This window comes from Oratosquilla oratoria, chromosome 14, assembly GCF_046742065.1.
Source record: "Oratosquilla oratoria isolate Oo_2021 chromosome 14, ASM4674206v1, whole genome shotgun sequence".
Lineage (NCBI taxonomy): Eukaryota > Metazoa > Arthropoda > Malacostraca > Stomatopoda > Squillidae > Oratosquilla > Oratosquilla oratoria.
In genome coordinates, this window is record NC_134790.1 from 15,626,550 (window position 1) to 15,647,041 (window position 20,492).

General features: G+C 41.7%; 1 protein-coding gene across 1 annotated transcript in view; it reads right to left on the bottom strand.

The window, feature by feature from the left end:
• Positions 1-208: 208 nt before the first annotated feature.
• Positions 209-20,492, bottom strand: part of LOC143032732 (sphingosine-1-phosphate phosphatase 2-like) — a 29,291-nt gene continuing 9,007 nt past the window's right edge. The window contains exons 5-7 of the mRNA XM_076197673.1: positions 11,876-12,048; positions 11,458-11,695; positions 209-5,649 (exon numbers count right to left, since the gene is read on the bottom strand). Of these exons, the coding sequence (XP_076053788.1) occupies positions 5,470-5,649; positions 11,458-11,695; positions 11,876-12,048 (591 nt within the window). The 3' untranslated portion in view covers positions 209-5,469. The remainder of the gene's footprint in view (positions 5,650-11,457; positions 11,696-11,875; positions 12,049-20,492) is intronic.

Consider the following 20,492-nt stretch of genomic DNA (forward strand, 5'->3'; position numbering starts at 1 on the left):
ATGAACAAAATGATGTGTGGCTCTGGTCCGTAGGGGCGCCCCATATAGACCCTAAAGTATCGACTGCATGCTACTTTGCCACAATAACAAGCAGCCAATACCCCAGACGGGGTAAATAAAGAAACCAATACTTTTCTGGAAATTCAGCCCATTCCTATCTTACTTCACCTTGAGTTTTATCACTTGCATGCTGAATGAAACAGACTAGTAACATAAATTTTTATTTAGTACAAAGAAAAAAAAAATAATATATTCAAAGAAACAAGTATGTGAACAAATCTTGACTTAGCACAAATATGGTGTTCAAGATTCAGTTTCATCCACAATTTTTGTGACAAATATACTTGGGGGAGTTTTTATATAAACAAAAGTCAATCATCTATGAATATCCAAGTACAGTAACTCCTTTAATTTTAAAGCTGATGACTGACATTTCACAAGTTTGAATTTTTCCTCTGCACTAAAATCAATCCATTGCAAGTCACCAGAAGGAAGAGAACTGAAGAGTTTAGATTACAATACACTGAGTACAGTACTTTTGATTACTTGTCTACTTGGAATTTGGCCTTGATTTTGGAGCATTGATGGAGTGCTAACAGTCCAGTTTCAGTGATTTATAATTCTTTTTTAATAAGAACATGTCAAGACCTTAACTGAGAGAGAGAGAGAGAGAGAGAGAGAGAGAGAGAGAGAAAGAGAGATAGAGGAGAGAGAGAGAAACCCAGACAGAGAGGGCGAGTCTCCTAGCAAAACTAAATTCAAAAGGAGGTTGGAGCATTTCAAGTTTTGCTGTAGGAAGAAAACTGTACTTGTGCTGACGGAACCTAATAAGTAATTGACCAACTACACACATGAAGGTCAGTATGGGAAAAAAGATAATTTTCTGCAACAATTCTCAATTTCAACAATTTAGAATGGACATATCTTACATATACAGTTCCAATTTTTACATAAATGCCATCACAGTTTCCTCTCCTTAGTTCCTCCAATGTAATATCTTGTTACATGAATTTACTATTTGTGAGAATCTTAGCATACAGTGCATGAGTACAAAAGAACATGCAAAGCTTCTCACATATCTTTTCATGCATCTATATCTCTACATACTAAAATCACAAGTGCAAGGCAGCTTAACTTTCTTGTTATACATATCAATTTCCGAACATTACTAACTTTAATTAAGGAACTAATCTGTGAGGAAAAGTAAAGAAATTACATATAAGCATCACCTAAGATGGCAGCAGCCAACTTTGAGTAAATCCTGGCACCAATGATCACAATATAAACAGAACACAAAGTAACTTATCTTAACTGGATTCTTGTCAAGATCAATAGGATACACAGCCCATTTGATTACTAAAATATGAATAGAATGTGGCCAATAACAAAGAAAAGGGCCTTCTCATCCTAAAATGCTGAAGACTAGCAACAATACAGATCCCTGTGAACAAGCTGAGCCTTTTGGCTCCCTTACACTGAAACGGCACCATTGGCAATTTACGTACCATGCCATGCAATTAGATACATTAAATTTGGAAAATAAATCTTGCTGTACACATATGTAGCAATAATTACTTATACATTTCAGATACTTCTCAGTTTTAATGCATAGAACAAAATTTCTGAAGAGGACGTTGATTTCATTTTACAGCCTTTTAGAGGGAGCAAATTGATCAACCCTACCACCTCCACTGAGATGCAGTCCCTGACACTCTAGCCTCTGGACTGGGCCTCTAGATCTCTATAAATTTCAATCTTATTTTTTTTTTCAACCATACATGGAGAACTGGCTACTGTCCCCCTCCTACTACCATTCAGCCAGTGACACAAAAATAGTCCCATACTAATATAACCCAAAATTTCTTCCCAGAGATCTATGGAAGGCTCAAGGACCATTGCCAGGCACTGTTGGGCTTTGGGTTTCCAGTCAGTGAAACTCTTGACAACAATTATCATTATAGCCTCTTAGAAACCTCATCCTTATACTACCTACAGATCACGTATGTACCAAAAAATCATGACTGACACATGAGAGCATGCACATACCCATGGTAATAGGTATGCACTCAACACCTACATTTCTCTGGGTGTGGTGAGGTTCCTTTGTTAGCACTGGATTAAAAGCAGCAGTAAAACGGGGTTTATCCTGTACAGTTTTTGGTGTATACAAAGGTGGTTGACCATACAGTCATTAACACACTAAAACACTTCTAGTGTGTGTGTTTGTGTGTATGCACATCCATGTGTGCATTAACGCATGGGTGCTAAATTTTATTGAGAAGAAGTGTTTGATATGTATGATAGGCATTATGAAGATGGATAGTGAGAAATGGTGGTGAGGGTGGAAAAATAATAATTGAATAGAGTATATCATAGATGTGTGAGGTAGTTTGGAGAGGAAAAAAAAAAAAGACTAGTACAAGCAAAAGTGGATGAAGTGAGCGTGAGAAGACAACTAAGAATGTAGTGGATGGGTGGTGCAAAGGGGGCAATGAAAGTCTGTTAATCAAGGAAGAGAATGCTAAAGATATAAATGGATAGAGTAGTTGTGAATGGACAAAGGTACGCTCAGCTTGAAGGATACTCTTGCCTGCTCTGTGATTACTTGCAAACCTATCATAAGAGGAGAGATTGGCTAAACTGGAGTTACCAACGCTGGAGCAAAGAGGAGAGAGAGGTGACCTACTGACCATCTACAGAATCATGAAAGGCACAGAGATACTCGATAGAGAGGACTTACTAAACTGGGACAAGAGAAACACAAGAGGACATGGAAAGAAAATAAAAAAACATAGCTACAGAAGAGAACTGAAGAAAAACAGTTTTCCATATAGAGTATTGGACACTTGGAACAAACTGGATAAAGAAATAGTATGCACAAAAACAATTCATGAGTTTAAAAGCAAACTAGACACTGCGAGATACAAAGGCGGGACACCACGAGCATAGCTCCCCTTCCTGCAAAATACAACTAGGAAAGTAGAACCTTGGTTCTTGAATGCCTCAAGAGGGGGTAGCATGGGGAGGATACTTAAAGCAACCAGGAAACCAGCCACATCAAGTTCAACCTGTCAGAGATGTTGCTGTTTGGAAAGTGCAGGACTGGGACAGTGAAGTATTTTCTCTATGGAGGCTGCAGGTGTTTGCTGTTATACAAATTCTGTGTTGGTATTATTCAACTGTAGGATGATGAATTGAACACAGGTGTTCCTGTGCGTTTCTTGCTTGTCCTACAGATTTCTCTGCTGATTTGATTTCTAGGGGTTTGGTGAAGTACTGATTTTGACATTCCATTAAGAGACTATTTTTGTGATATAAGTAGTGCATGTTTTTGTATGGAAATACTGTGATGTCCTAGGGGTAAGTTATTGTAGATATTTCAGGAGAATACTGCTGGAGTTGTTTTTATGTTCCATTTGGTGGACTATGTGTGGTGATGCTGTGAGTGAATTCAAGGATTCTTGCATAAAACTGTTCATCTATCATTCTCATGTGCTGCTTATTGCAAATTATTTTGGTTTTTGAGTATTGATGCTCAATAGGTATTGTTTCAATGCAGCCATCTATTATTCTTGAAGCTTTAAATGTGTTGTTTGTAGATTGTCTTTGCTTTCTTAATTGTTGGATATGCTGCAGTTCCAGTTTAAATGGCTCTTTGGTTGCATAGTTATATGGTTCTTATGATGACATGCTTTTTTCTACTGTCTACATAATGTGCCTAGAAGTGAGTTTATACTCGGTTCTTTATACACAACAATATATGGGGATGTAATAGGATATCTATTTAACTTTTCAATATTTTTCATGCATTTCAATGGTAGAGGACTATAGAGACTATAATATACTCTTGTTTCAATACCCTATCCAAAATCCCGAGGAGGAATACCTACAATTGGAAAAAATGCCCAAAGATTTAATGTAAGCAGCAAGACAATGAGGCACTGCACAGGGAAGAGCTAGAAATTTGGGAGGAGGTATTACATCCAATGGACTATGTATAAGATAATGTTTCCTTATGAATGCAAAAACAACATTTCAAAATAATATTTAAAACCTTGTGCGAATAAAATGTACTCATATTCAAATACACAATATATGATTGAAGTTGTCTTGGAGACTTTAAAAAGCACTATTATCTACAAATGTCTCGCTGACAAACAACAAACCATGATGTTCTCGTGGCTTACTCTTTTTTTCTTCTTCTTTTTTAAAGATTAATCTTATTCTAATGGACGAGGAAGGAGGGGGTCATCATACAGTGAAGCAGTGGGGGTAAACCAGCTCTGGCTGTCAGATCCTGCTGCAGAAGAGCTATGCCTAACTGCAATGCTTCTGGCCCAAGCAGTTTGGTGGGGGGGACAAGGCAGCCCTTGATTCATTCTGAGAGTAGAGGAGTGATTGTATGGGAAAATTTTTATCTATTCATGATATGATGTGGAAGTGTGCTTTGACAATACCACCTTGTGGTCACTGGAAAAAGGGCTTCTGGTGTGTGTGTGATTCACCATGGTTTTGAATCATGTGTTGGACTTGTTCAACAGCTATTTCCCTCCCGGAAGAGAGTTGGAGTAACGACAAGCAGCACAGCGATAATGAAATTATTTCAACCCTGGGCTGGATTCGAACCCAGACCGCCGTAGTTGCAGCCAAGAACTCTACCACTGCACCACAAGTCGTGTGTGTGTGTGTGTGTGTATCCTCTGTACATACAGTATATATACACATACATGCATCCACACACACACACATATTTGTGGGAGTATATATATATATATTTATATTAACATATGGTGGGGTGTAGTTAGTACACATTACAATAATTACATCCTTCATAATATCTGACTTTTTATACTGACAGATTTCAATGAGCAGCCATATGCATGAATAATTACTGTAGATCCTCTACTCCAGTACTTTCTGATTTTCCATACATTGACTACTAACTACAGAATAAATTCAATCATATTAGAATATCAATGTTCTTAGAAAATGGTGCATAAAGAAAAGCTCATCATAAACTCAACCTTGAGGAGGCTGAATGCTATTGTTAAGGAACTGTTCCCCATCTACTTATACAAGTGTTTAATTTTTACAGATTATCTTGCAATTGTGTGTAAAATGCTGGATATAAACTGGCTGTGCAAGAATGTGCTGAAGGTTTGATCTAGGAAGCTACTTTTGATTGACTTTTTAAAACATGAAAGGGAGTTAACTACAACCACAGGAATTCTTTGTCAAAACTAGACTATAAACAATGAACAATACCTTTCTGTATGAGTTCAAAAATAAAACTATGCTCTTCTCTATAACAAGATGTGGTCAGTATAAACCATAAGGTAATAGTATTTATGGACCTTAAACAGTCTCTAACACAACATATAATTCATAATTTTTCCAAATCCAATAACACAACATTATAATATCAACTGCTTGTGTATATATATAGTCTAATGTAAAGAAATGCTCAGTCTACAATTCTGTATAGAAAGTCGGTCTCTCAATACCAATGAGGCGAAAGGTGAGCGGGGCTGTGTACGATACTGTGAAGCCTATAGCAATATAGGTGATGAATTTGTACGTCAACTCTACCACAATACGATGATGTGCAGAGACTTTACTTGTTTTGCTGTGATAATCATTTGCATTCACCTGCAAAAGATAGAGAAATTGGAATTATCTTGTTAGATGAGATATCTGTAAATTCAAAACTGTCTAATAAAGTACACAATTATCATTCTTACTTGAAGTGAAAGCTTTACAAGAAAAACAAATAGGGTTTCTCATATAGTCAATTACAACAGCCACTAGTAAACTGTTTTGTGTTGCATCATCAAAACTTCTTATCTCAAGTTTCACTGACTGAAATGTGGCCTCACAGTAGCCCACAGATCTAGCATCAACATTTTCTTCTCTGCCTCTCTTAAATTTCATGTTTCTATGCCATACAGTGCTATCAGCACAATCACCCCTTCGTATAGTATCCTCTTTGCATCCATTCCCAAACACCTGTTTCTCATGACACTTTTTAATCTCCCAAGGCATTTACTTGCTTCTCTTAGTCTACAATTTACTTCCGCTTCCACCTTTCCTGCCACATGCAACTTTAAATACCTAAAGCTATCCACTTCCTCCATCTTCTTTTTAAACACTCCCTTTCTATACATATCTTTCCACTATAGTTCTTACCTGATACACTGTACCTCCTTACTACTCTATTTATTGGCTCATCTCCTACTCTAGCAATAAGATCCTCCACACCACTACATTTACATTCTATTACAAAACTCTCTACACACTCATTTAAATCAATCCAAAAAGCCTCCCTGTCATCTTCTTTCTTCCCACTAACTGGACTGTATGTATTCACAAAAGCCCATAAGATCCACCTCAGTTTCACCTTTGCCTACATTATCCTCAAAGAGCAGGTTACCTGCATGTGGCGGTCCTGCAAGATGGACAGCAAAACTGACCATTTTTTTAATTCATCAACCCCGCCACTTCTATCAGGAGGTGCATGACACTCAATCTCTGGACTGGGCCCAAGATTTCTCTCTATTTTCTTCAGATTTATTTCTCACGTCTTTCCACACTTGGGGAGCTGAAAAATCAGCAACAGCTCTCCTCTTCCTACCAGTGATGTGGAAAAGTCCCAAAGTTATATTATAATCCAAAGTTTCTTCCCTGAGAGATTTTCCAATTAGTGAAACTTGAGTCTGAGAAGTATGGTGTCTGAAAAGTATGGTGTCTGAGAAGTATGGTGGGGGTTACTAGGCTGGATAGAGTGAGAAATGAGGAGGTGAGGAGGAGAACAGGGGTGAAAAAGGATTTGGGAGATAGGGTTGATGAAAGAATATTAGGATGGTTTGGACACATGGAAAGAATGAGTGAAGAAAGACTAGTAAAAGAGGTATGGAAGGCAGATGTGGAGGGAGTGAACATGAGGGGACGTCCTAGGATGAGGTGGATGGATGGGGTGAAGGGGGCTTTGGGGAAGAGGGGAATGTCTGTTGAGGAAGGAAGGGAGAGGACGGAAGACAGAGGTGAGTGGAGAATGGTTGTATATGGATGATGTTGTGATTGCATGAGGAGGAATGGGCGGGGGGGTGGGGTAGTATGTGTGAGTAAATTTTGACGCAGCCCGAAGGGATTTCTCCCCGTCCTCTCCTTATATGCAAGGGGGGACGGAGAGGGGGGGTCGCCGATTAAATGAAGCGGACTTGCTGTGGATGTGCTGTGTCTTGCGACACTGCTTCTGACCCAGGGCGGTGGGCAGGGTGCAGGGATGACCCGTCATCCAGGAGGTGCTCAGATGAGAGGGAGGGTGGGAGGGGTGTGGAGTGTATTTAAGGATGAAATGGGTGGGAGTGTTTTTATGCCTTTCCCTTTTTGGCTACCTCCCTTGGAAGGGGGAAAAAGCCTTGGTATATGTACGTATGTATGAAACTTGAGACACCAATTGAATTGAAATATCCTCAGAAATGCTTTCCTTCACTTCACCACACACTGAACTATCTTATCATTAGCATTGTTGTTCCCTCCCTCCTTCACCCCCATCACTCCTAACACACTACCCACCATACTTCCAAACTCAAACTTATAGCTTCCTTTCAACTGAAATTTCACCTCAATACTAAATTCTTCCCCTTTCCTTTTATCTGGAATATATTCATACACATTTAATGACCCAATTACTAGGTATCTGGTTGAAGTCTTCCTCCTAGACCCACTTTTACCTCAAATTTTATGGGAGAAAAATACAGGAGGATCATTAGTCCCTTTATTCCATCCCTTTTCAATGGCTTCTTCGACATGCATGCAAAAACTATGGCAATATCCCCTCGCAACCAATGAAAAGGGATCAGGAGGAGGTACATTTTTAGAACTGGTAAAGGACAGGTTAAGGGGAAAAGCAATAGTACAAAAGTATCATTCCTTTATGTGTCTTGCTACATTGCTTCTGACCCAGGGCAGAGGGTGAGATGTAGGGATGTCCCATCATCCAGGAGGAGCCAAGAAAAGAGGAAGTGGAGTATGTGAGGATGAAATGGGTGGGAGTGGATTTATGCCTTTGACTTTGGCTACCTCTCATGTAAGGTGGGAAAAACTGTTGGTATATGTATGTATGAGTATATTTGAGAGGAACACAGAAAAATTGGGTGGTTTGCAGGGGCACTCTAAACAATCACTAAAGTATTGATTGTGTGATACCCTCGTGCAGGGCTGAACTGACTGCAGTGCATGCACAACTTCACTCTTGAAGCCCTCCTTTGTCCCGGCTTGTAGAACAATGTTATCTACATACATTGGCCTGTTTATAATCCTACTGATAACACTTGTATTCACCTCAATCATCATTCCATTCACAAATAGGTGAAACAGCTATGGTGGCATTCCAAACTTTGTCTCAAACCAACACTTATCACAAATATTTTGCTCCTCATCACTTTCATATAAGTATTACAGTCATCATAAAACCTAGGCATGATGAATATCCGTAAAGCAGGATTGAGAGTGCACAAGACAGAAGTGATTTGAGAAAGATTGTGAGGAGACGAATGGATGACACAGTCTGAGAGGATGTTCTCATCTGCTCTGTACAATCTTTGAGTTGGTGAAGAGTGGGGGGGAGGGGGTAAACCAGCTCTGGCTGTCAAGCCCTGCTCTGGAAGTGTTGTGTCTTGCTGCATTGCCTCTGACCTAAGCAGCTCAGCAGGAGACTGGGATCACTCTTCATCCATGAAGTGTTAACCCTTAGCCTACGAGGACACTGACTTCAGCGTCCTCAGGTGTGAGCGGGTAAACAAGGATGCTGATGTCGGCATCCTGATTATATTCAACTTGTAGCTGTAGCTAAGTGATCCCATATTCTGTGTTGGCTCCCCCTGGAGATTCCTTATGGTGTCCTTGAGGTTCTTTTGCTCCACTCACCATTCCTGTTCCCACCAATCATGTAAATAAGCTAGATCATGCCCCACCCTCTTTTTGTGTTGGTTATTGTACATTGGGCAGCTTGTGGTGGACATGTGTGTATTACTTCTTTTTTCACATTTTTTTCATGGAGAGAGAGAGAGAGAGAGAGAGAGAGAGAGAGAGAGAGAGAGAGAGAGAGAGAGAGAGAGAGAGAGAGAGAGAGAGAGAGAGAGAGAAAGAGAGAGAGAAATAATTTATTATATGGATATGCTTGATCATGCCCCACCCTCATTTTGTGAAATAATTCTTTTTTTTATGTAGAAAGAAAGTCCCTGAACAGGTGAAAGAGATGATCAAAAGGAAAATATTGTAGGTATAGCTTTATAAGTGTGTGTGTGTATTTACCTAATTATAGTATATAGGAAAGGGGCAACGTTCATTGGGTCCCATCTATTCTCTAATTTTCTAATGTACCTAGACTCAAATTCATGTACAGTTCCAACTTAATCTATATCCTTGATTTCCAACTATCATATTTGGACTTGAACTCATGTATTATTTGAATTTGGGGTATATCACCTTCTAAGCTAATCCACATATTTATGCATCAATATAGAAAAATGTATTTCCTCGTATCCTTTTAACATGTGGTCTTCCTTAATTTCCTCTCATGACCTCTTAAAGCCCTCCCGTCTTTAATCAGATCTCTTCTGTCAATGCATCCCCTTTAGTGACCTGAATACTGTACTCAGATCACTTCTTTCTCTTCAATCTTTCAAAGTGCGTGTATTTACCTAATTGTAGTATACAGGAAAGGAGCAAGTCATTGGGTTCTGTCTCCTATTCTCTAACATACCTAGACTCAAATTCATGTATGGTTCCAACTTAATCTATATCTTTGTGTGTTTGTATTTACCTAGTTGTATTATATGGGAAGGGAGCTATACTCGTAGTGACCTGACTTTGTATCTTTCAGCATCTAGTTTGTTCTTAAAATCTTGTATAGTTTTAGCACACACTGTTGCCTTATCCAATTTGTTCCAGACATCTACCACTCTGTGTGGGAAACTATTCTTTTTCAGATCTCTTCTATAACTATCCTTTTTAAGTTTCTTTTCATGTCCTCTTGTTTTTCTTTTATCCCACTTTAATAAATCTTCTCTGTCAAGGACTTTCATCCCTTTCATAATTCTGTATATGGCCAATAGATCTCCTCTTTCTCTTCTTTGTTCCAGAGTTGGTAGTTCCAGTTTGGACAATCTTTGTTCATATGTCAATTTAGAAAGTATTGGTGCCATCTTTGTCGCCGCTCTTTGGATTATTTCTAATTTCTTTATATTCTTTTTTTGTGCTAGGTGTCCATAGTGTTACAGCATACTCCAATCTTGGTCTTATCAGTGTGATTAATATTTTCTTTACCATTATCTCATCCAAGTAGTCAAAGGCCACTTTTATTGATCTTAGTAAATTGAAGGTTCCTCCGACTATTGTGTTAATATGCTTGTCTGATGACATGTCTTTGTTAATAATCACTCCTAGGTTCTTTTCCAAGCTAACTTTTTTAAATTCCTTTATACTAATTTTATATTGCCCTGATATCCTATTTTCACTTTTTTCCAAACTCCATTACACTACATTTTTTATGTTGAAGTGTATGTGTGTGTCTTTTCCTGAAAGAAAGTGTGTGTGCATGCACACAAAATGTGATACATCATTAAATCATTGCACATTAGGCAGTCTAATGTTCGCACATGAATAATCGACTCGTATTTAAGAGGTTAAGATAAGAGGGCCACTATGTGTGTGTGTGGTTTGACTCAGCCAGGACCCTTACATGCAAAAAGGGGCCTTTGGTGTATATGTACATCAACTCTCAACCTCCCACCAAATGATGATCAGACATTGCACCACTCTCTCCCTTTAACAGATTCATATCCAGATCTCTTCCAGTCACCCTCTTGGATGACACTACGTGTTCCATTAATGCTCTCTCAACTATCCTCCTGCTAACCACTATTCACTATCATCAGTACACTTTCAACATACATCATCAGTTTTCTTTCAATATACATCTCCAATATGTTGTCTTAGCTTGTTTCTTCTTGGCATACCATACTTTCATATTACCCTATCCACTTGCTCATCCCTTACTCTTGAAACACTCGTTTAAATAATTCTAAAAGTCTCCTTTCATCTCTTCACTTCCTCACTACTAGGGCCATTTACATTCACACCCAACCTATTCTAATTTTTACCTACATTATCCTTAATGAAAGCTCCTCCCATTCACCCATTTGTAAATACATCTCATCACTCACATCAGTCACTTCTTCCCTCCCTTGACCTTTCTCAATTCCCAACACTTTGCCTACCACACTCCCACCTCGACTGCTTGAGAGGCCAATGCCTCTATGGAATTTAGATTTGAGTTTGTCTTACACATCAGTACTATGGATGCTTCCTGTCTTTTGGTTATTTCCCTTTCTTATATCATAAATCATACACTCTCTCACTGCCTTAATTATATTCTAAAATCAGGTTCCTTACCTTGAGGAGTGTGCAGACTGTGGCAAATGATAACGACTTGAAAATAGCTCTGATGGCCACTAGTACCACCAGACCAAGGATCGTCCTGAGCAAACTGAGACCCATCATGTTGAATGTGGGCCATAGCACTGTGTATGGGGGAGGGAGGCTTGGTTCTCGAATAACACCCAGCTGGTAATTAACCCAGGCACCAAGAAGGGAGCCGCAGCCAACACCTACAATCACAGCTGTGTCACCTCTATTGGGCAAAGAGAAAGAAATTTATTATTATATCAATATAATGTTGCATAAAAATAAACCCATCATAAATAAATAATATGTACATAAGTTTGGACCTCACATTTTGAAAGCTTTATAAATACTTCAACATATGGAAAACTTCAGAAAAATTGTAAGACTTTTCTTATGATTCACTTGCCTGGCTGGTGTCCAGCGATCTGTTGCAGGATAACAAACCACCATTGCAATTGTTAGAATAATGCAGATAACTGGGGACCACGGATGAGTAAGGGCCAGCTGGTCAATAGTATCTACCCAAGGGAGTGTTACGGCCAAAATGATGGCCGTTAAGATCAAACCAGTAACAATGTCCTGCAAGTAAGAGAATGAATTGTATATTGACCTATACTTGCACACATACACCCAACCAGCTATTTACATACATTTAAAGTATCTATCTATGTGCCAAGGGACTCTTTCCCCCCATATAAGGGAGGTAGCCAGCCAAGGCTTGCATCACCCATTTGTTTCCCTCCTCATGGATGAAGGGTCATCCCTGTCTCCTGCCCAATGCCTGGATCAGAAGCAATGCAGACATAGCACATCCACAGCAGGGCCAGCTGCTTCATTTACATGGCAACCCCCCCCCCCCACTTGTTTTCTATCTATATCCCAAGGCCTTCTTTCCCCTTATAAGGGAGACAGCCAGTCAAGACAAGCACCCGTTTCCACTCCCTCATTTCACAACAAAGATAATAATCACATGAAGTTTACCGTTGTCTGCAATGCACAACAATTACTAAACATTACATATATGGATGGGGTCAAAGAGGCATTGAGCAAAAGGGGTTGTCTGTTGAGGAGGGGAGAGGGCAGAAGATAGGGGTGAATGGAGAATGGCTGTGTATGGATACTACTTCAATGCATGGAAGGGAGTGGGGGGTTTAGAGAGTTATGTGTGAATGATATTTTGACACAACCTGAAGGGATTTCTCCCTGTTTTCAATGTCATTGCATAAGGGGATGGAGAGGGGGGTCGCTGATTAAATGAAATGGTCTTGCTGCATTGCTTCTGACCCAGGGTAATGGGTGAGATGCAGGGATAACCCATCATCAAGGAGGAGCCAAGATGGGAGGTAGGGAAGGAGGGGTGGAGAATGGGGGTCAAATGGGTGAGGATGAAATAGGTGGGAGTGGAATTATACCTTTAAACTTTGGCTACCTCCCTTGTATGGGGGGAAAAGCCCTTGGTATATATATGTGATGATTAATTATATTTCACTGTAACAAATTTTAAGGAGAGGTAATGGAAACACAAGAAGAGCTTTGAGTTTTATTACCAATGTTTTGACCAAAAAGTGTTGAAATGTTGGTAATAAAACTCAAAGATCCTCTCATGTTTCCGTTTCCTCTCTGTCCTCAATAAACATATAAAAACACAAGATAACAAAGTCAGGTAATTCAAACTCTGAAACTAAGAGACTGAATCAGTTTCTGACTGCATTTGGGTGTGTGAGAGAACAAAGGATAAAGCAAATGTGGGCAAAAGTAGTGATGAGATATACAAGGAATGATGATGGTGGCAGATTGAATGTGAAGGGTGAGAGGCTGATGGAAGTGGAGGTAGAGGCAAATTATAGAGTAAGGGAAACATGTAAATGTTTGGGTGGAATGAATAGGATTATGAAAAATAGGTATTTAGCAACAGACTCAAGATGAGGATTGTATCCAGAGTACTGTATGGAGCAGACTGAATATAAGGGAGGTAGCCAAATACCCAGAGTTATTTCCACCTTATAAGGGAGGTAGCCAAATATCCAGAGTTATTTCCACATTATAAGGGAGGTAGCCAAATATCCAGAGTTATTTCCACCTTATAAGGGAGGTAGCCAAATACCCAGTTATTTCCACCTTATAAGGGAGGTAGCCAAATACCCATAGTTATTTCCCCCTTTACTTCCTGTGGTGGGGGAAAAGAATACTGCCACCAAGTTTTCCCACTTGGATCGTAAGAGGCGAGAAGAAAGGGACGGGGAGAGGGACTAGGCATCCTTCTCCCTGTAGCCCCACGGGGCACACATCCTAAAGACAAAAGTGAAGGCATAAGGGGTGCTGGCGGGCCTCGGGCCAGCACCCTAAGGTTTGGGTCTTTTAATGTGCGTGGATGTGGTACAGATGAGAGTAAAAGGGAAGAGATAGGTAGTATGTTTGTGAGAAGAAAGTTGGATGTGTTGGCTTTGAGTGAAACTAAGTTGAAAGGGAAGGGTGAGTGTATGTTTGGGAGTGTAAGTGGGAGGTTATCAGGAGTGAAGAGAGGGCGCGGGAGGGAAGGGGTGGCTATTCTTGTAAGTGAGGAGATAGGTAAAGGGGTAGTGGAGTGGAAGGAGGTTTCCTCAAGGATAATGTGGATGAAGGTGAAACTGGGAAAGGAGATGTGGGTCTTTGTAAGTGCATATGGGCCAGGCAGTGAGAAGAGCATGGAAGAAAGGGAGGCCTTTTGGATAGATTTAAATGAGTGCATAGAGGGTTTAGGAAGAAATGTCAATGTAATAGTACTGGGAGACCTTAATGCTAGAGTGGGAAATGGTCCAATCGATGGAGTGGTTGGGAAGTGTGGAGTTCCAGGAAAGAATCGTAGTGGAGAGTTGATGGTGGAAATGTGTCTAGAAAGAGAGTTGATGATAGCAAATACAGTGTTTCGGAAGAAAGTCAAGCATAAGTACACATGGGAGAGGGTGGTGGAGGGAAGGGTGGTAGATAGAGCGCTAATGGATTATGTAGTGGTAAATAGGATTATGATAGGAAGAGTTAAGGATGTACATGTGCTAAGGGGAGAAGGTGGGGGAATATCAGATCATTTTTTGGTGGAAGGTAAGTTGAGAGTGGAGGAAAGATGGAGAAGGAGGAAAGGGACAAAAGGTAGGGAGGTTCTTAGAGTGAACTCCTTGAATGAAAAGGAAAAGGAGAAGGAGTACGAAAAGAAGCTGAAGGAGGAGTGGGAGGGAGTAAAGGATAGAGCAGAGATGGGTGTGGAGGAGGAATGGGGATGGTTCAAGGAGGGAGTCTTAAAGTGTGCAAGGATGGTGTGTGGAACAAGAAGGACAGGGGGAAATAGAAGAAAGGGTAGTGAATGGTGGGATGAGGAAACAAAGAAGGTTGTAGAAGAGAGGAAGCGAGCATTCACAGATTGGTTACAAAAGAGGACAGGGGAGTCATATGAGACGTACAAAGAAAAGAAAAGAGAAGTAAAGCAAAAGGTAAAGGAGGCAAAGAGGAGAGCAGATGTGAAATGGGGTAGGAGTATGACAGAAAATTTTGAAAGTAATAAAAAGATGTTTTGGAAAGAAATTAAGAGAGGAAGAGGAGGCGAATCAAGTAGGGAAGAAAAGGTAAAAGGTACAGATGGAGAGTTGATAATGGAAGAGATGGCAGTGAGGGGAAGATGGGCAGAATATTTTAGGGAGTTGCTAAATGTGAAGGAGGATAGGGAAGGAAAGATAGCTGCAGTGGGAAATACGAAGAAAATGAGAGTGATGAGTGAGGAGAACGGAGGAGAAATAAGGAAGGATGAGGTGAAGGCAGTTGTAAAGATGATGAAAGCAGGTAAGGCACCTGGTCTGGATGGATGTCATGCAGAATGTCTGAAAAAGGGAGGTTCAGTGATGGTGGACTGGTTGGTGAGATTATTTAATGTTTGCTGGAGAGAGGGTAAAGTACCGGAGGACTGGAGTAGTGCCTGTATAGTTCCTCTTTACAAGGGAAAAGGGGACAAGTGTGAATGTAGTAATTTCAGAGGGATTAGCCTGTTGAGTGTAGTAGGGAAGGCTTATGGGAGAATCTTAATTGAGAGGATTAGGAGAGGAACAGAAGGAGTAATTGGTGAGGAACAGTGTGGATTTAGGACGGGTAGAGGTTGTGTAGATCAGATCTTTGTGGTAAGACAGATATGTGAGAAAGCTATAGGAAAGGGGAAGGATGTTTTTTGGGCTTTTATGGATCTGGAAAAGGCCTATGATAGGGTAGACAGAAAGGCACTGTGGGAGGTTATGCAGATTTATGGGATAGGAGGAAAGCTTTTGGGAGCTGTCAAGAGTTTTTATGTGAGTAGTGGAGCATGTGTTAGGATTGGAAATGGAGAGAGTGAGTGGTTTGAAGTAAAGGTGGGACTTCGTCAAGGATGCGTTATGTCGCCCTGGCTGTTCAACTTATACATGGATGGGGTGGTGCGAGAGGTAAATGCTAGGGTAGTGAGTCAGGGATTGGAGATGGTTAAAGAAAATGGAGAAAAGTGGGAGGTGAGCCAGCTGTTGTTTGCGGACGACACTGCGCTTGTGGCAGGGTCAGAGGAGGGATTGAGGAAGCTGGTGGCAGAGTTTGGGAGAGTATGTGATAGAAGAAAGCTAAAGATAAATGTGGGTAAAAGTAAGGTGATGAGATGTACAAGGGGTGAAAGTGGCAGTAGACTGGAAGTGAACATTAAGGGAGAGCGACTGGAGGAAGTGGATAGTTTTAGATACTTGGGTGCAAGTGTAGCAGGAAAAGGTGGAGTGAAGGTGGAGGTAGAATGTAGATTGAGAGAAGCGAGTAAATGCCTTGGTGGTTTAAAGAGTGTAATGAGAAATAGACATTTGGGAATGGATGCGAAGAGGAGACTGTATGAAGGAGTGATTGTGCCAACAGCACTGTATGGGGCAGAAACGTGGAACATAAGAGAAGAAGAGAGAAGGAGTTTGAATGTGTTTGAGATGAGGTGTCTGAGAAGTATGGTGGGGGTTACTAGGCTAGATAGAGTGAGAAATGAGGAGGTGAGGAGGAGAACAGGGGTGAAAAAGGATTTGGGAGATAGGGTTGATGAAAGAATATTAGGATGGTTTGGACACATGGAAAGAATGAGTGAAGAAAGACTAGTAAAAGAGGTATGGAAGGCAGATGTGGAGGGAGTGAACATGAGGGGACGTCCTAGGATGAGGTGGATGGATGGGGTGAAGGGGGCTTTGGGGAAGAGGGGAATGTCTGTTGAGGAAGGAAGGGAGAGGACGGAAGACAGAGGTGAGTGGAGAATGGTTGTATATGGATGATGTTGTGACTGCATGAGGAGGAATAGGCGGGGGGGTGGGGGGTGGGGTAGTATGTGTGAGTAAATTTTGACGCAGCCCGAAGGGATTTCTCCCCGTCCTCTCCTTATATGCAAAGGGGGACGGAGAGGGGGGGTCGCCGATTAAATGAAGCGGCCTTGCTGTGGATGTACTGTGTCTTGCGACACTGCTTCTGACCCAGGGCGGTGGGCAGGGTTCAGGGATGACCCGTCATCCAGGAGGTGCTCAGATGAGAGGAAGGGTGGGAGGGGTGTGGAGTGTATTTAGGGATGAAATGGGTGGGAGTGTTTTTGTGCCTTTCCTTTTGTGGCTACCTCCCTTGGAAGGGGGAAAAAGCCTTGGTATATGTATGTATGTATTTCTTTAAGATAAGAGGGAGGGAGGAGGGTGGAGGGGAGTGGAATATATAGGAAATGGAATGGGTGGGAGTGGTTTCTATGCCTTTTTCATTTTGGCTACCTTCTGTGTAGGGGGAAAAAGTCTTTGGTATATGTATGTATTTCCACCTTATAAGGGAGGTAGCCATATCAAAGGCAGGTACCTACTCCCATCCACCACCCTTTACCCCATCTCATCTTAGCTCCTCATGGATGACAGGTCATCCCTGTATCTCACCCACTGCCCTGTGTCAGAAGCAATGTAGCTAGACACAGTACATCCACAGCAAGGCTGCTTCACTTAATTGGTGAACCCTCCCTCCCCAAACCTTCTCCGTCCTCTCGTGCAGAAAAAGAGAACATAGCGAGAAAACCTTTCAAGCTGCGTCAAAGTATCATTCACACATTGGTGCCCCTATTCTTATCCCTCCCTTCTTTGCATAACAATATCATCTATATATAGTCACTCTCCACTCATCCCTATCTCCTGCCTTCTCCCTTCTTTGCTCAACAGACTTTCCCCTCTTTTGCAATGCCACCTCCACCTCATCCATCCATCTCATCCTCAGCTGTCCCCTCAAGTTCACTCCCTCTATCTCCCACACCTCTTTCATCATTCATGATGAGTTATCCCTGGATCTCACCCACCACCCTGGGTCAGAAGCAATGCAGCAAGACACAGCACATCCACAGCAAGGCTGCTTCATTTAATCGGTAATCCCCTTCTCCGTCCCCTCGCGTAGAAACATGAAGATCGTTTTGGGCTGCACCAAATACCATACATACATACATATATACATATACCAAAGCCTTTTCCCCCTTCCAAGGGAGGTAGCCAAAAAGGGAAAGGCATAAAAACACTCCCACCCATTTCATCCTTAAATACACTCCACACCCCTCCCACCCTTCCTCTCATCTGAGCACCTCCTGGATGACGGGTCATCCCTGCACCCTGCCCACCGCCCTGGGTCAAAAGCAGTGTCACAAGCCACAGCACATCCACAGCAAGGCCGCTTCATTTAATCGGCGACCCCCCCTCTCCGTCCCCCTTTGCATATAAGGCGAGGACGGGGAGAAATCCCTTCGGGCTGCGTCAAAATTTACTCACACATACTACCCCACCCCCAACCCCCCGCCCATTCCTCCTCATGCAGTCACAACATCATCCATATACAACCAATCTCCACTCACCTCTGTCTTCCGTCCTCTCCCTTCCTTCCTCAACAGACATTCCCCTCTTCCCCAAAGCCCCCTTCACCCCATCCATCCACCTCATCCTAGGAAGTCCCCTCATGTTCACTCCCTCCACATCTGCCTTCCATACCTCTTTTACTAGTCTTTCTTCACTCATTCTTTCCATGTGTCCAAACCATCCTAATATTCTTTCATCAACCCTATCTCCCAAATTCTTTTTCACCCCTGTTCTCCTCCTCACCTCCTCATTTCTCACTCTAGCCTAAAAACCCCACCATACTTCTCAGACACCTCATCTCAAACACATTCAAACTCCTTCTCTCTTCTTCTCTTATGTTCCACGTTTCTGCCCCATACAGTGCTGTTGGCACAATCACTCCTTCATAGTCTCCTATTATCATCCATTCCCAAATGTCTATTCCTCATTACACTCTTTAAACCACCAAGGCATTTACACGCTTCTCTCAATCTACATTCTACCTCCACCTTCACTCCACCTTTTCCTGCTACACTTGCACCCAAGTATCTAAAACTATCCACTTCCTCCAGTCGCTCTCCCTTAATGTTCACTTCCAGTCTACTGCCACTTTCACCCCTTGTACATCTCATCACCTTACTTTTACCCACATTTATCTTTAGCTTTCTTCTATCACATACTCTCCCAAACTCTGCCACCAGCTTCCTCAATCCCTCCTCTGACCCTGCCACAAGCGCAGTGTCGTCCGCAAACAACAGCTGGCTCACCTCCCACTTTTCTCCATTTTCTTTAACCATCTCCAATCCCTGACTCACTACCCTAGCATTCACCTCTCGCACCACCCCATCCATGTATAAGTTGAACAGCCAGGGCGACATAACGCATCCTTGACGAAGTCCCACCTTTACTTCAAACCACTCACTCTCTCCATTTCTAATCCTAACACATGCTCTACTACTCTCATAAAAACTCTTGACAGCTCCCAAAAGCTTTCCTCCTATCCCATAAATCTGCATAACCTCCCACAGTGCCTTTCTGTCTACCCTATCATAAGCCTTTTCCAGATCCATAAAAGCCCAAAAAACATCCTTCCCCTTTCCTATAGCTTTCTCACATATCTGTCTTACCACAAAGATCTGATCTACACAACCTCTACCCGTCCTAAATCCACACTGTTCCTCACCAATTACTCCTTCTGTTCCTCTCCTAATCCTCTCAATTAAGATCCTCCCATAAGCCTTCCCTACTACACTTAACAGGCTAATCCCTCTGAAATTACTACATTCACACTTGTCCCCTTTTCCCTTGTAAAGAGGAACTATACAGGCACTTCTCCAGTCCTCCGGTACTCTACCCTCTCTCCAGCAAACATTTAATAACCTCACCAACCAGTCCACCATCACTGAACCTCCCTTTTTCAGACATTCTGCATGGCATCCATCCAGACCAGGTGCCTTACCTGCTTTCATCATCTTTACAACTGCCTTCACCTCATCCTTCCTTATTTCTCCTCCATTCTCCTCACTCACATTTTCTTCGCATTTCCCACTGCAGCTATCTTTCCTTCCCTATCCTCCTTCACATTCAGCAACTTCCTAAAATATTCTGCCCATCTTCCCCTCACTGCCATCTCTTCCATTATCATCTCTCTATCTGTACCTTTTACCTTTTCTTCCCTACTTGATTCGCCTCCTCTTCCTCTCTTAATTTCTTTCCAAAACATCTTTTTATTACTTTCAAAATTTTCTGTCATACTCCTACCCCATTTCACATCTGCTCTCCTCTTTGCCTCCTTTACCTTTTGCTTTACTTCTCTTTTCTTTTCTTTGTACGTCTCATATGACTCCCCTGTCCTCTTTTGTAACCAATCCGTGAATGCTCGCTTCTTCTCTTCTACAACCTTCTTTGTTTCCTCATCCCACCATTCACTACCCTTTCTTCTATTTCCCCCTGTCCTTCTTGTTCCACACACCATCCTTGCACACTTTAAGACTCCCTCCTTGAACCATCCCCATTCCTCCTCCACACCCATCTCTGCTCTATCCTTTACTCCCTCCCACTCCTCCTTCAGCTTCTTTTCGTACTCCTTCTCCTTTTCCTTTTCATTCAAGGAGTTCACTCTAAGAACCTCCCTACCTTTTGTCCCTTTCCTCCTTCTCCATCTATCCTCCA